The sequence below is a fragment of the Peromyscus leucopus genome, chromosome 22 (genome assembly GCF_004664715.2).
Source record: "Peromyscus leucopus breed LL Stock chromosome 22, UCI_PerLeu_2.1, whole genome shotgun sequence".
NCBI classification, from domain to species: Eukaryota; Metazoa; Chordata; class Mammalia; order Rodentia; family Cricetidae; genus Peromyscus; species Peromyscus leucopus.
Window position 1 is genome coordinate 742,001 of NC_051081.1, and position 14,431 is coordinate 756,431.

The 14,431-nt window shown below is 58.1% G+C and overlaps 2 protein-coding genes and 2 non-coding genes across 4 annotated transcripts; 2 read left to right on the forward strand and 2 right to left on the reverse strand.

The window, feature by feature from the left end:
* Positions 1-1,673: 1,673 nt before the first annotated feature.
* On the reverse strand, positions 1,674-1,746 carry Trnaf-gaa. Its single transcript has one exon. It is a non-coding gene; the product is annotated as a tRNA-Phe (tRNA).
* A 102-nt stretch (positions 1,747-1,848) lies between these two features.
* On the forward strand, positions 1,849-10,258 carry Ndufs7 (NADH:ubiquinone oxidoreductase core subunit S7). Its single transcript, XM_028858582.2, has 8 exons — positions 1,849-2,199; positions 5,246-5,282; positions 5,816-5,884; positions 6,137-6,266; positions 8,282-8,461; positions 8,532-8,578; positions 9,433-9,521; positions 10,102-10,258. The coding sequence occupies exons 1-8, from the start codon at positions 2,184-2,186 to the stop codon at positions 10,197-10,199; spliced, it is 666 nt and encodes a 221-aa protein (XP_028714415.1). The 5' UTR covers positions 1,849-2,183; the 3' UTR covers positions 10,200-10,258.
* Trnan-guu lies at positions 1,867-1,940 on the forward strand. Its single transcript has one exon. It is a non-coding gene; the product is annotated as a tRNA-Asn (tRNA).
* A 551-nt stretch (positions 10,259-10,809) lies between the features above and the next one.
* Positions 10,810-13,646, reverse strand: Gamt (guanidinoacetate N-methyltransferase). Its single transcript, XM_028858605.2, has 6 exons — positions 13,383-13,646; positions 12,491-12,636; positions 12,326-12,389; positions 11,903-11,970; positions 11,689-11,799; positions 10,810-11,324 (listed from the first exon to the last, which is right to left on the reverse strand). Exons 1-6 carry the CDS (start codon positions 13,561-13,563, stop codon positions 11,184-11,186), a joined length of 711 nt encoding a protein of 236 aa, XP_028714438.1. The 5' UTR covers positions 13,564-13,646; the 3' UTR covers positions 10,810-11,183.
* Between the last annotated feature and the right edge of the window lie 785 nt (positions 13,647-14,431).

A 14,431-nucleotide genomic window follows, 5' to 3' on the forward strand; every position in this document is an offset into this window, starting at 1 on the left:
TAGGAACCTCACCTACACAACGTAATAAAACACAGCTCTCTGAACAGATGAAGACAGGTCTCTTCTGTAACCCGGGATCTAATCAATATTTATATCTATAATTCAGCTATTATTTGGCTTAAAAGGGCTTATTGGAAAATGTTATCATTTATACTATTTTCTACAGAGAAAATATTTTACTGTTTAAAATAACCCTGGACTTTTAAATTATAACCTGTTTTTATGTTTAAAAAATATAATATAACATGGCACAGTTGGCTGTGGCCTACTTAAGACTCCTCTGAACTACCCTTGTAAGTTTTCTGTAAATCTAAAATTCTAGATGGGCACAGTAGGGTTGAGGCTGGAGGATTGCCATGAAGGCCAGCCTGGGCTACAGAGTAAAGCTCAGACTCAAAAGCAAACGAACAAAAAAACCTAAAAGATTTTCTCCAGGCCATAGCCCTCTCTCCTGGCCATACCCAGCCTTGTAACACACACACACACACACACACACACACACACACACACACACACACACGCTTGGTCATGTGTATTGCACACACACACACGCTTGGTCATGTGTATTGCACACACACACACACACACTTGGTCATGTGTATTACACACACACACAACACACACACACACACACACACGCTTGGTCATGTGTATTGCATGTGCATGTGGGCATGCCAGGCACCAGACGGTGGTACCCAGGCAGAGGCCAGCTTTCAGGAGCCAGCTCTCTCCTGCCACCTTGTGGGAGCCGGGGATCTGGCTCAGGTGGTCGGGCTTGGCCGCACAGGGCTTTTATCCACCGAACCGTCCTGCCAACCCTATTTATGATTTTTAGAGACAAGTCTCTTGTAGCCTCAGTTGGCCTTGAAATTGCTGTGCAGCCAAGAACAATCTCCCCAGTGCCGGAATGACAGGTGTGCCACACCATGCCCAGTTTGTGGGGTGCTGGGGTGGAGTCCAGGGCCTCCACTTGAGAGTGGAGAGTCCTCTGTCCACTGAACTTCACCTCCCTAGATTGATTCATTTTACTTTATTTTAATTTTTAAAAAATATTTTGTTGATTTATTTATCTATTTATCTTTTTCGAGACAGCGTCTCGCTGTGTAGCCCTGGAACTAGCCTGTAGACAGAAGCTGGCTCCACACTCACAGAGATCCGCCTGCCTCTGCCGCCTGAGTGCTGGCATTAAAGGCGTGCGCCACCACCGCCAGGTCTTATTTTACTTCGTGTGTGTGGATGTCTTGCATGCCAGGAGCCTGAAGAGGTCAGAAGAGGCATCAGAGCTTCTGGAGCTGGAGTTCAAGATAGTTACTAGTGGGGAATGAGTCCCCGGTCCTTTCAAAACAGGAATCAGTGCTCTTAACTGCTTGCTGAGGCATTTTTTAAATGTTGTTATTATTATTATTATTATTATTATTATTATTATTATTATTATTATTATTATTATTATTATTTACTTTGACTTTTTAAGAGGAAGAACTTGACCTCCAGCCCATCTTCCTGCTTCTCAGCAGTGCTAGCATGGTAGGGATGTGACGCCTCAGCCTGATATTTTTAGATTTCATAGTGAGTAATGGCTGTAGCTCTACCGATTTAAAGAATACTATATTGATCTCCAACATCTAAAAATAATTTAGAAAGTAAACGTCGGACTGGAAGGATTCAAAAAGCTCTGCCGAAACCCGGGATCGAACCAGGGACCTTTAGATCTTCAGTCTAACGCTCTCCCAACTGAGCTATTTCGGCTGCGTGTCAGACGTCGCGCAAGCCCGGACTCCGCCCCGTGTGGAGTTGCTTTGCGCAAGCGCACTGCACAGTCTGCGCGCAGGCCTCGTAGGACTCCACCAGGGCCCAACTAGCCACGCTGTCTCTGTGGCGCAATCGGTTAGCGCGTTCGGCTGTTAACCGAAAGGTTGGTGGTTCGAGCCCACCCAGGGACGCGCTCGTTGACTTTTTATTTCCCTGAGACAGAGGAGAATCGGGGCGTCTGCTTTTGCTGCCGTTTCCCGTTCGTCACCGGCGGCTGGGGGCGCGCACGGGGCGGGCGCGACCACAGGCCGTAGGCGCGTCGGAACGACTCCTCTCCCGCGTCCCTGTTTCCGCTGGTGCCTATTTGGGCGAAGGACCAGGCCGGAACGCTTTGGAGGACGGGCCGCAGAGGTTGTCTGAAGGCCGAGGCCGAGATGGCGGCGCTGGCGGGTGAGTTGCGCCCTGAGCTCGGCACCGCGGGGTCGCCTTGGGCTGCGAGCTGCGGCTGCGGGGACCTTGGGGCCGTGGAGACCCCAGACCCGTAGGTCAGGGTACCCCTCAATACGGTCCGGGTCTGGGGTCGGGCCGAATGCGTTCGGCGCCGCTGCTCCCGGGCTGTGCACGGGGAACCGGCTCCTGTTACCGCTGCAGGTTACCGAGGCGGCGCTGAGGCCTGGCCGCCTCCCGGCTCGGGACCCGGAGAGCGGGGCAGACAGGGGCCCGGGACCCTCAGGCCACACGCCCGGGCTCTTCCTCCTTCTTCAGCCCTGGACGGCCAGGGCCACCAGTATTGCCGCTGTCTCGGTTTCCACGTCGAAGCCTCGGTGTCCTCCTCTTTGTGCACAGGGGTTAAACGCGGAGGCGGTCTGGCTTCCTGTACATACTGGCATGAGTGCCTTACCAGACGGTCGCATCTCCTAGACGGTTGTTGCTTTGAGACAGGGTCTCGTGAAGCCAAGGTTGGCCTCACTGTGTGTACTGAGGACGAACTCGAGGCCTCCGCCTCTCCAGGCCCGGGACGACAGGCGTGCCCCAGATGCCCATTTATGCAGCGCTAAGGAGGGGACTGAGGGCTTGGTGCATGCTAGGCAAGGACTCTGCCAGCGGAGCTGCGGCGCCTGTTTTTGAGACAGGCTCTCATGGATGGGAGGCTGACCTTGAACTCCTGATCCTCCAGCCTCCACACCCCCGACCCCAAGTGCTAGTATGATAGACTTGGACTTTTAGCTTGGTGTTGTGGGTTTTTTTCCTTTCTTTCTTTCTTTTTTTTTTTTTTGTTTTTGTTTTTGGAGACAGGGTTTCTCTGTTTAAGAGTCCTTTACAGTCCTGGGTCTCCTTTATAGAGACCAGGCTGGCCTCGAACTGACAGAGACCTCTGCCTCCCGAGTGCTGGGATTAAAGGCTGTGCCACCACCGCCTGGTGGTTTTGTTTTTCTTTAAGACGGGTCTTTCTGTATGGCCTAGGGTTATATCAAACTCATGATGCTTCTGCCTCAGTCTCCCATGCTGGGGTTACAGGCCCAGCTGTGATGTGGACATTATGAGGAGTGGAGGGCATGGATTTGCGGCATTGACTGTTGCTTCCTGAATTCACTCAGGACCGGCTGTGCGATTGCCAGTGAATAGTGAATAGAGCCTCTTACAAGTTGCTCTGTTTTGCTACCCACAGTCAGATTTGAAGGAGAAGCTAATTTTAATTAACACCTTAGGGACAGCAAAGAGGATGTTTGTGGTAGAGCATTGTGAGGTACAGCTGTGATCCTAGCCCTGGGGAGGCTGTGGCAGGAAGCTGATGAACCCAGCCTGAGCTAGACACTGAGACCCTGCTTTAAAAGGACACTTTGGGACCCCTGTGAGTTCTAGGCCAGCCAAGGATACATAGTAAGACCCTTAAGAGAGAGAGAGAGAGAGAGAGAGAGAGAGAGAGAGAGAGAGAGAGAGAGAAAGCAGGAAGAAGCGGAGGCCTGGGGATGTGTGCCAGTATTAAAGCGCCCACTGAGCATGTTCCAGGCCCCATGTTTGATTCCCAGCATGACAGCTCAAAAGTCTGCTCCAAGCCAGGCTTGGTGGTGCCTGCCTGCAGTTCTGGCCGCTCAGAAGGCTCTCTTGAGGTCAGAGTTCACAGATAGCCTGGGCAACAGAGAGAGATCCTGTGGCAATTAAGACGAAGCCAGATGCTGGCACCTCTAACCACTTAGTAGGGCATTCACTTCGCTGGGAGTTTATTCAAAGCCTTAAATTTTCATATGGGGAAACCAAGGCCTCGTGTGTGCCCCTCAGACAGAAAGTCTAGACCGAGCAGACATTTGCCTTTGGTCCAAGCAGTAGGCCACGGTCGTGACCTTGGGACAAAGTCGCCCCAAGCAACGTTGTAGTCAGAGTGAGAGGCTGAGGCAAGAGGGATAGCATGGGAAGCAGCTGTCACCCCAGCCCCTGGTCTTGGAGGCAGGGTATTCCCCAAATCATGACGGGGGGGGGGGGGTGCTATCTCAGTCCCACCTTTTATGCAGTGGCTGCAGATGAGACCTCCTTTCCCCCTCCACGACAGGGTCTCACTGCTTAGCCCTGGCTGACTGGAACTTGCTGTATATGCCAGGCTGGCCCTGACCTCACAGAGCTCCACCTTCTGCTTCCTCAGTGCTGGGATTAAAGGTGTGAGCCTCCATGCCCAGCCCCAGATGACAGAAATTTACCCCATATTCCTGGAAGCTGGAGCCCAAGATCAGGGTGTCACAGGGCTGGGGTTTCATGAGCTCACAGCTGTCTCCTCCCCATATCCTCACGGGGTTATTCTCGTATTGATCTCTGTGCCCCTCCCCACCCCGGGGGTGTGTTTGTCTTCCATGCTGTTTGGGTTTTTCCAGTGTGTAAGCCAGGCTGGCCTAGGGTATGCAGTCCCCCTCCTCAGCCTCTGAAGTGCTGGGATGCCACTTGTACATCTTCAGGTCTGGTTCACATCTGTCCACACAAAAAACAGCCAGTCCTGCTTCCTCAGGGCACATCTTGGTGACCTTGAGAGGCTCATGCAAACCGTCCCATTCCGAGGTGCTGGGGTGAGGTGCCAACACATGCCATTGGGGGATATAAGTCAGTGTAGGGTATAGCTCCATCCTGCCCTCAAAGCTGCCCCATGCCTCTCTTCCTGCTTCCAGCTGCTCCTTTAAAAAGTGCTCCTGGCCGGGGGGTGGTAGTTCACGCTTTTAATCCCAGCCCTCTGGAAGGCAGCCTGGGCTACAGAGTAAGTTCCAGGAAAGGCGCAAAGCTACACACACAGAAACCCTGTCTCAAAAAACCAAAAACAAACAAACAAATAAATAAAAAGTGCCCCTGGGTTCTGGGTTGCATCCTGCTGTGTGCAGGTTATTCAGGAGCAGCTGGGGTCCTGGCATGGGAAGTGGAGGTGTGCTGGAGCCCTCCAGGGAAGGGCCAGGACCCCAAACTGGACCCCTTCTGGGGCTAACCTGTTGAACCCAAGCCACTATGCTTCTCTCTTTAGCTCCTGGCCTGTTCTGTGTGCGGATCCTGGGCCTACGGTGAGTATGTGGTGTGTCTGCCACAGATCTAACCTGGCTGGCAGGGAGTGGCGTGGAGCTGCAGGGCTTGGAGCCAGGAGGGTCCCTCAGTAGTGTCCAGGGGAGGAACGACTTGATGAAGGCTGCCCAGCAGGTTCAGTGAGGCTGCCTCGGTGTCCTCCTCACATTGTGTGTGGGGACTGTCTGGGAGGGCGATGACCCAGCAAGGTGTTCTGTGCGCCCTCCCCCAGGACCTCCACAGGATGGCTGCTTTGGAATGGGGCTGTGAAGGTCACCAGCCCAGGGGAACTACTAACTGTCCCCTGGGCTTCAAGCACAGCAACTCAAGGCTGTCTTGGCTTGGACATTTGACAACTTGTTGACTAGCTGGTGTTTTCAGAAGCAAAGAGGCTCTGCTTATGTCTGGAAGAGCAGGCAGCCCGCAGATGAGCGGGGCAGCCCGCAGATGAGCGGGGCAGCCCGGGCGGGTGGGGTGGTGGGAGGTTACAGCTGGTTACACTCTGGTCACCTCTCACTGTCGTTGCTCTTTGCAGCTCCAGCATAGACACAGTGGCCCAGGTGCGCAGAGTCCATCAGAGTGTGGCCACTGAGGGTCCGAGCAGGTAAGCCAGGCTTTGGGGAGAGGCTGGAGTGTGTCTTCTAGGGCCCCTCCTGAGTGCTGCCTGCACCCACCCTGGCCTGTGGCCCTGGCCTCTGGTCTTGCCTTCCTAGTGTGGTCGCTGCTCTTTCTCTGTTGATAGGTTCTAGGACCCTGTGCCCACCCCTCCCGGGAAGCTGCTCCAGCTGGGTACCCGGACAGGACACTGGGGTCACCTGGCTAACCTCCTCCATGCCCACATGCTCTGTCCTTACAGCGCACAGTCTACATTACCCAAGGCTGGAGCTGGAGCTGGAGCTGTGGTCCCCAAGCCCTCCCATCTTCCCAGAAGCCGGGCAGAGTATGTGGTGACCAAGCTGGATGACCTCATCAACTGGGCGCGCCGGGTAAGTCCCCCTCCATCAGATCTGCAGCATCCTCAGGGTTCTCCTGAGGCTCCTTCCTGAGAACCTGGCCGCCCCTTCAGCCACTGACTCAGGATGACTAGGCCCTTCAGCCGGCCTTGCGTCTGTGTGTGTGTGTATGTGTGTCTGTCCTTTTTTTAGACAGGGTTTCTCTGTGTAGCCATGGCTGTCCTGGATCTCACTCTGTAGTCCAGGCTGGCCTTCAACTCACAGAGATCCACCTGCCTCTGCCTCCCGAGTGCTGGGATTAAAGGTGTGTGTGTCTTTTTTTTGTTTGTTTGTTTGTTTGAGACAGGTTTCTCTGTGTAGTTTGTCCTTTCTGAACTCGCTTTGGAGACCAGGCTGGCCTTGAACTCACAGAGATCTGCCCGCCTGTGCCTCCCGAGTGCTGGGATTAAAGGTGTGTGTGTCTTTTTAATACCACATCTCATATCTATTTTGCACGTCTGTGCATATGCATGCTTAGGCCCCGCAGTAGGTGTGAGGAGGCCAGAGGATGGCTTGCAGGAGTCGGTCCCCTCCTTCCACCATGTGGGCCCAGGGATCGAACTTAGACATCAACAGCTGATAAAAATGCCTTCTTATTTATTTATTGTTTTTATTGAGACAGGGTCTCTACACAGCCCTGACTATCCTGGATCTCACTCTGTAGACCAGGCTGGCCTCAGACAGAGATCTGCCTGCCTCTGCCTCCTGCGTGCTGAGATAAAAGCAGCCACCATGCCTGGCTTAAAAATTGCCTTTTAAAATCACCTCTGGGGCAGAGTCTGGGGAGCCCTAGGTCCTCAGTGAAGCTCATGAGACGGCCTCCCTCTCCATGTCCATCCCCAGTGGTCCCTACGCTGTTCTTGTTTTTACTTTTTGGCTCTTTGCTGTTTTGGGGGCCCACCACCCAGCTCCCAAATCACACACGGAGGCTTATTCCTAATTATTTTTTTTTACCAAGTGTATGGCCTTTCAGGGAGGGAGAACCATTTATTGTATTTTACTTTTTAGGACAAGGTCTCTCTTAGCCAGCTTTTCTTAACTTAAATCATCCCATCTACCTTTTGCCTCTGGGCTTTTTCCTTTTCTTACTTCTGTGTATTTCACTCTCACTCTGTGGCTGGCTGGCTGGCTGGCTGGCTGGGTGGCTGGGTGGCTGGCCCCTAGTGTCCTTCTCTTTCTCTTGCTCCAGATCTTCTCCTCCTATTTATTCTCTGCCAGCCGGCCCTGCCTATCCTTTCTCCTGCCTCGCTATTGGCCATTCAGCTCTTTATTAGACCATCAGGTGTTTTAGACAGGCCCAGTCACACAGCTTCACAGAGTCAAACAAATGCAACAGAAAAGAATGCAGCACATCTCTGCATCATTAACAGATGTTCCCAGCAGGAACAAATCTACACATCTTAAAATGATATTCGGCAACAGCACCCCGTGTGTCCCTCTGGGGTCCAGCTCACAGTTGCGGGGCGCCTGTGCCTGACCGTTGTCCGTTGACGGCATGCCCTGGGCCTGCCTTGTTCCCGTCGGCTGTGTCTAGGACTTGAGTGGGTACTGTGCTGGAGCTTGAAGCTGCCAGGACAAGGTGCTCACTATAGGGCCCCAGGATCTGTTGAAGGTGGGCACTTCAGCCCAGACACCAACTTCACACTCACATCTGCCAGGCCCCAGGGCCACTGCTGGGTCTCAGGTGCAGGTACTGGGCAAGCTGCTCCATGAGGAGCTTATGCACTAGTGGACCGAGGACACTGAGGGCAGCCAGCTAGTCCCAGGTGATTCCTGAGGGACAGTTGGGCCAATCCAGGGATGCCAAGAAGGGGATATTCCTGGGGGCCAGAGCGGCAGCTAGGCCTAGATGCCACCCAGAGTCCTGGGCCTACAGCAGCCACTGGCCTCCTGTGGCTGCCAGGCACGCTAGTGTTCCTGTGCCCACAGGTGGAGGGTGCGTTGAGCTGGGAGCTCACTTGTGGAGGGACAGTACCTGGACACGCAGCTGACTGTCTCTGCCCTCATAGAGCTCCTTGTGGCCTATGACCTTCGGCCTGGCGTGCTGTGCTGTGGAGATGATGCACATGGCGGCTCCACGCTACGACATGGACCGCTTTGGTGTGGTGTTCCGTGCCAGCCCGCGCCAGGCTGATGTGATGATTGTGGCTGGCACACTTACCAACAAGATGGCCCCTGCACTCCGCAAGGTACAACTGGTCCCCTTGGCCCCTTCCGCTGCCCAGCCACCTGCAGACACCTGACCTGAGTGTCTTGTAGGTGTACGACCAGATGCCTGAGCCTCGATATGTGGTGTCCATGGGGAGGTGAGTGTGAGCTGGGCTGCATAGGGGAGTAGGGCCCACCCCAGCACCCCCACCCACACATCCCCCCAGCCCCCCAGGCCCCCACCCACACATCCCCCAGGGCCCACCCCAGCACCCCCACCGACACATCCTCCCAGCTTGCCTTGAAGGGCTCCAGGCAGCCCCAGAGCCCCTCTGTTTTCCCATCTCCCACTCTCAGCTTTTTCAGTAGCGGTGACTCGCTTAGCATGTAATGAATGCGGGCATGGAGCCCAGGACCTTCCGCCCGCCAGGCAAGCGGCTCCACCACCGCTAGATCCCAGCCGCCGCTTGCTTTGTTATGGAGGCTGTGGAGGAACCCCTGGGAATCCCAGTTGTCTGGGACACTAGATCCAGACAATCCAGTCTTTAAAAAAGAAGACACTGGGTGTGGTGGCCAGCTCTCTGGAGGCAGAGGCAGTCAGATCTCTGAGTTCAAAGCCAGCTTGAACTACACATTGAATTCCTGCTCCAAAAGATAGAAAAAGAGGGCCATGGTTGGGCTAGAGATTTACCCAACACGCGGGAACATGGGTTCCATCCCAGGGCCAAGTAACCTGGGTACAGTGGCACATGCCTGTTACACTCAAGGTCATGTGCTGGGTAGTAATTGCAGACTTAGTGAAGCCGTCTGAGACCCCAGAGACCCACCCCAGGTCCGTCAGCAGAAGTGCTGTGGTTGAGGGCACTTTCCCCTTTTGGTTCAGTGGCCCTTGCATCCCCCCACATCCCAGGGAAGGTTCTGGAAGCCCCTTTTATCGCATCCAGTTCTCAGCAGGGTGGGGGTGGGCTGGGCTGGGCGGACGTGCATCTCAGCTGCCCACTGCTCTCCCCAGCTGCGCCAACGGCGGCGGCTACTACCACTACTCCTACTCGGTTGTGCGAGGCTGCGACCGCATTGTACCCGTGGACATCTATGTGCCAGGTGAGGTCGGCCACCCCCCACGCCAGACACGGTCTCGGAGCTGAGAGCCAGCCTGGGTCGGCCCCTTCCTGTCTCCTGGGTCCTGGAGGGCAGAGAGGCAGACGTCATGTGCCTGTCTCCTGTCCCGACCCCCAGGAGCACTGGGCACAGTGGCCCCCTTGGCCACCCTGGAGGGGTCTCGACTCCGCTGAGCTGCAGGTCCTTTTCCAAGCCCAGTGTGTCTTAGCTGTGTGTCCCTTGTCCTGCCCCCAGTGGCTCTCCGCCAGCAGACTGCTGGGCAGCAGGGCTGTGTGCCTGCAGGCTGCAGTCCTAAGGTCGCAGGCATTCCGAGGCCAGGAAAACTCAGCTGTCTCCCTGCCCTTGGCCCGAGACTCCTGCCCATCTCCCTGACCCAGTGGTCCCGTCTGGTCAGCAGAGCCACAGCCTGGGCCCTTTACCGTGTGGAGCCACAGGCAGCTCAGGAGTGGTGTGGGGTCAGGAGGCCCAGCACAGCAAGGACACTGTCCCTCCCAAGCCCACCCCGGGGCACCCGAGTCCTCCACGTGGGCTGGTGGAGGCCTCAGCTGTGTGTGCCCCGCAGGCTGCCCGCCCACGGCCGAGGCTCTGCTCTACGGCATTCTGCAGCTGCAGCGCAAGATCAAGCGGGAGCAGAAGCTCAAGATCTGGTATCGCAAGTAGAGCCGCCAGGCCGCACACCAGCCCCGGATCCCAGTGTGAATAAACCCACCTAAACCCAGTGTGTGCTGTGTGGACTGGGCCCCTCGGGCAGGCTGAGGCTGGGGGTCGGGAGGCTGGTCCGCTCAGACTGTGACTCTGCCCGCTGTGCAGCTCAGGACAGTCACCATCCATTTCCAGGAAAGTGAGGACCGTGGTCTCTGACACATCCCTGGCCAGCTGTTTGTCCCAGAGAAGGAAACTCGGCTTGATACCCGCTGGTGTGGACGTGAGCCTTGAGTCCGTCTTCATGACTCGGCCTCTGTGTCCACTCTGCAGCTCTCAGCTGGCATTTCCAGCTGGCAGGCCGGGGGCACGCCATGGCGACCCAGGATGTGGGAGGGGCAGGTGCTTGCCCAGTCCAGGGGAGTTTTTGTGTTTTTAGTTTTTGTTTTGCTTTTTTTTGTTTTTTGGTTTGGTTTTTCGAGACAGGGTTTCTCTGTGTAGTTTTGGTGCCTGTCCTGTATAGCCCTGGCTGTCCTGGCTCTCACTCTGTAGCCCAGGCTGGCCTTCAACTCAGAGATCCGCCTGGCTCTGCCTCCTGAGTGCGGGGATTAAAGGCACCACCACCGTGTGGCGTAGCGAAGATATTTTTAATAGGCAGGAAGGATATAGAATAGATTTTAAAACGTTGATTTCCATTAGAAAAGAAAGGAAGAGGGAGCGATTGGAAGCGGACAGTGGTTGATTGGTCATGTCTGGGCAGGGCAGGGGCACCGGGCACCACAGCTGCTGAGACAGGGCGGGGTCTGGACCAGATGTGTCCCTCCCCGCCCGCCCTCCGGCTCCCTGCTGAGGGACCAGTCCTCTTGTTAGCTCTCATTTTCTCCCTGAGCTCTGGGAAGCAGCGGGGCCAGGCAGGGACTGCAGGGGAGCCGAGGCTGCAGCCCACATCCAGCCACCAAGGCACCCAAGAGGACAAGGCTCATTCCAGTCCCGGCCGGTTGCTCAGTGCTTGGTGACCAGGGGTGTGATCATCTGGGGGAAGGCGTAGTAACGGCAGTCCGCGGGCGGCACCAGCGCCATCACCTCTGTGCGGATGTTCTCTCTCCGGAAGCCTGCCTCCTGCAGGGCAGGCACCTGTGTCTCCTGTCGGGAGGGGCACGGTCACCCCAGAGCACATGGGACAGGACCCCGGCGTGGGTGCCAGGTAACCCTGGGCGCTAGTCCCAACAAGCACCTCGCACAGGCCCACTGCCAGCCCCCAGCTGACTCCCGAGCCTATTGGCCAGGAGAGCATCGGTCACTAAGGTCAGCATGGTGCCCAGGTAGACAGCAGGGAGCAGGGCTGGGGGGCTATGGGAGGCTTGATCTAGTGAGGGAAAATCCTAACGACTGACCCCCAGGCCAGAGAGTGGGTGGGGCCCTGTCTCACTCCCAAGGTCACTGCCAAGGTCACTGCCAAGCCCTGGGGTATGACCACCCCCCCCCCGTTGCCATCAGGTGGTCGCACCTCAAACATGGTGGTGATGTCCGTGTACTTGGACTTCATGAGCTCGCCCCAGGACGTGAGGTTGCAGTAGGTGAGGACGCCCCCTGGCTTCAGCAAGCGGAAAGCGTGGTTCTGCAGAGAGGACAGTGGACAGACAGGGTGGAGAGGGGCGGTGGGAAGACGGGAAGGCATGTAGACGTCGCATGCTCTGCCCACCCTGGCCCTACAGCCTCACCTTGATGAAGTTGAACTGGTGGGTGTGCCAGGTCTCCTCAGACAGCGGGTATGTGTCATACAAGATCCCTGCGGAGGGAACACATGCCTGCCAGTCAGGCCCACAGCCGTGCCCCACCTCCCCAGCCTGGCCACGGCTGCCCTTAGCGGTGCTCTCTGTGTGTGGCCTGTCCCCGGTACACACCGGGGGGGCCCTCGTTGGGGGAGAACATGGGGGCGCGCGTGCGTGTGGCGGTCAGAGGACAACCTCCTTACACCATGTGCATCCTGGGAATCGAACTCAGGTCCTCATTCTTGGTGGCAAGCCCCACCAGGCTAAAGAGGGTATGGTGGTGCAGTGGTAGACACAGGCTGCCAAGGCGGATCTGGAGGCCAGCGTACTCCCTGGAGCTTGGCCCCTTTGCCGGGCCCACAGAGCCCTCACCATCGAAGTGGCCGTCAGGTAGTGAAGGCGCCACCTCCTCCCACAGGCCTTTCAAGGGAACAACCTTGGAAAGGAAAGGGACAAGAGAGAAGGTTGGGGGTTCACATGGGTCCCCAGAATCGAGCCCTGCCTGGGGTTACTCCCAGGCCGCCACCCCAGCGGTACCTTGTGTGGCTGTCGCGGGGCCCAGTCTTGCAGGCGCCGGAAGACCCCATCGTTGCACTCAATGATCCAGTGTTCTTCTATGGGGGCCTGCTGCACCCTGGAGGCCGCAATAGCCATGCCGAAGCCCACTTCCAGGACACGACCCCCTAGGAGGACAAAACCGTGACAGCGGCCCTGGCTGGGGGAGAGGGGTGTGGAGGTGGGGCCTGGCTGCCAGCCACATGTCTCAAGGACAACTGGCCAGCAGGACCGTGTGGGTGGACAGAACAAAGTAACAGAACAGTGTGGGCCCTGGACAGCTGCCAGTCAGCGTGTGGCCTGGGAGGCTGCGGCAGGCCACCGCTCTGGGGCCCGGCCCTAGGGGGCCCGGACTCTGAGCCCCGCCGACGCTGTTTGCACTGTGGTCCTTACCTGTCAGAGGCCTGGCACCCCACCCGTGTTTCCTTCATCACCGGACACCAGGGCCCCATCTGCCCTGTTTAAGGCTGGGGAGCCCCAGACACCCATGGCCCTCTCTGACCCGACCCCAGCACCTAGACAGCTGCCTCTCTGCTCAGTTTTCCCAAGCTATTCTTAGCCACAGCCCGGGGAGACTCCGGACCAGCCCAGCCCCACGGCCCTCCACTCTGCCCCTCAGTTCCACTCAGGGCTGTGGTCGGAAGACCCACCCTCCACTCCAGCCCCGGGGAGAAGAACTCTGCCCTCTGGAGAGGAAGTTTCAGTTCGGAGCAGGCGCCTCTGGCGTGCGCCCACACTTTGGCAACACTTTCCCTTCCCGGCCAAAGTGGCCCCAGGGCAGCCCCACGCCCCAAGCAAGGAAACTGAGGCACGCAGCACGCGCGGGAACTCCTGCACGCCTGAGCTGCAACCTCAGTTTCCCGGGGCCAGGTACCTCTGGAGGCGGCGGCCGCCGCCAGCGCATGCATGTAGGGGGTCTCCCAACGCTCCATCACCGGCTTGCCCAAGATCTGCAGGTGCGTGTCGGACGCGTCATAGGCCGCGGGAGCCGCGCGCCACGCGGGGCCGCAATCCTCGCCGGGCGCGAAGAGCGGGCTGGCGGCGGAGGAGCTCATGCTGAGGATCTGCACACCAGGCCGGCCGAGAGGACGCGGCAGCCGAGCGGCAGGGACGCCGGGGCGGAGTGGGGCGGGGCCTGTGCGCCCAGAGGGAGAAGAGCCTTAGAGCGGGGCGGGTGGGCGGAGTCGGGGGCCGGGCCTGTGTGCCCAGAGGGAGAAGAGCCTTAGAGCGGGGCGGGTGGGCGGAGTCGGGGGGTGGGGTCTGGGGCCCAGAGGGAGAAGAGCCTTAGAGCGGGGCGGGTGGGCGGAGTCGGGGCGGGGCCTGTGCGCCAGAGGGAGAAGAGCCTTAGAGCGGGGCGGGTGGGCGGGGGGGGTGGGGCTGGGGCCAGAGGGAGAAGAGCCTTAGTGCGGGGCGGGTGGGCGGAGTCGGGGCGGGGCCTGTGCGCCAGAGGGAGAAGAGCCTTAGTGCGGGCGGTGGGCGGAGTGGGTTGGGAGCCCAGAGGGAGAAGAGCCTTGGGCGGGCGGAGTCGGGGGGGGCCTGTGCGCCCAGAGGGAGAAGAGCCTTAGAGCGGGGCGGGTGGGCGGAGTCGGGGGCGGGGCCTGTGCGCCCAGAGGGAGAAGAGCCTTAGAGCGGGGCGGGTGGGCGGAGTCGGGGGCGGGGCCTGTGCGCCCAGAGGGAGAAGAGCCTTAGAGCGAGGCGGGTGGGCGGGGTCGGGGCGGGGCCGGGGCCCAGAGGGAGAAGAGCCTTAGTGCGGGGCGGGCGGCGGAGTCGGGGCGGGGCCTGTGCGCCCAGAGGGAGTCTCGCTAAATGATGGACCGGGTGGGCGGAGCATGCTTGCGGGACGAGGCTTACTGGCTGGGGCGGGGGGTGGGGGGAGTCCGGCCGAGGGCTGGGGTGGGGGGGAGCCATCACAAGGGGTGGGGC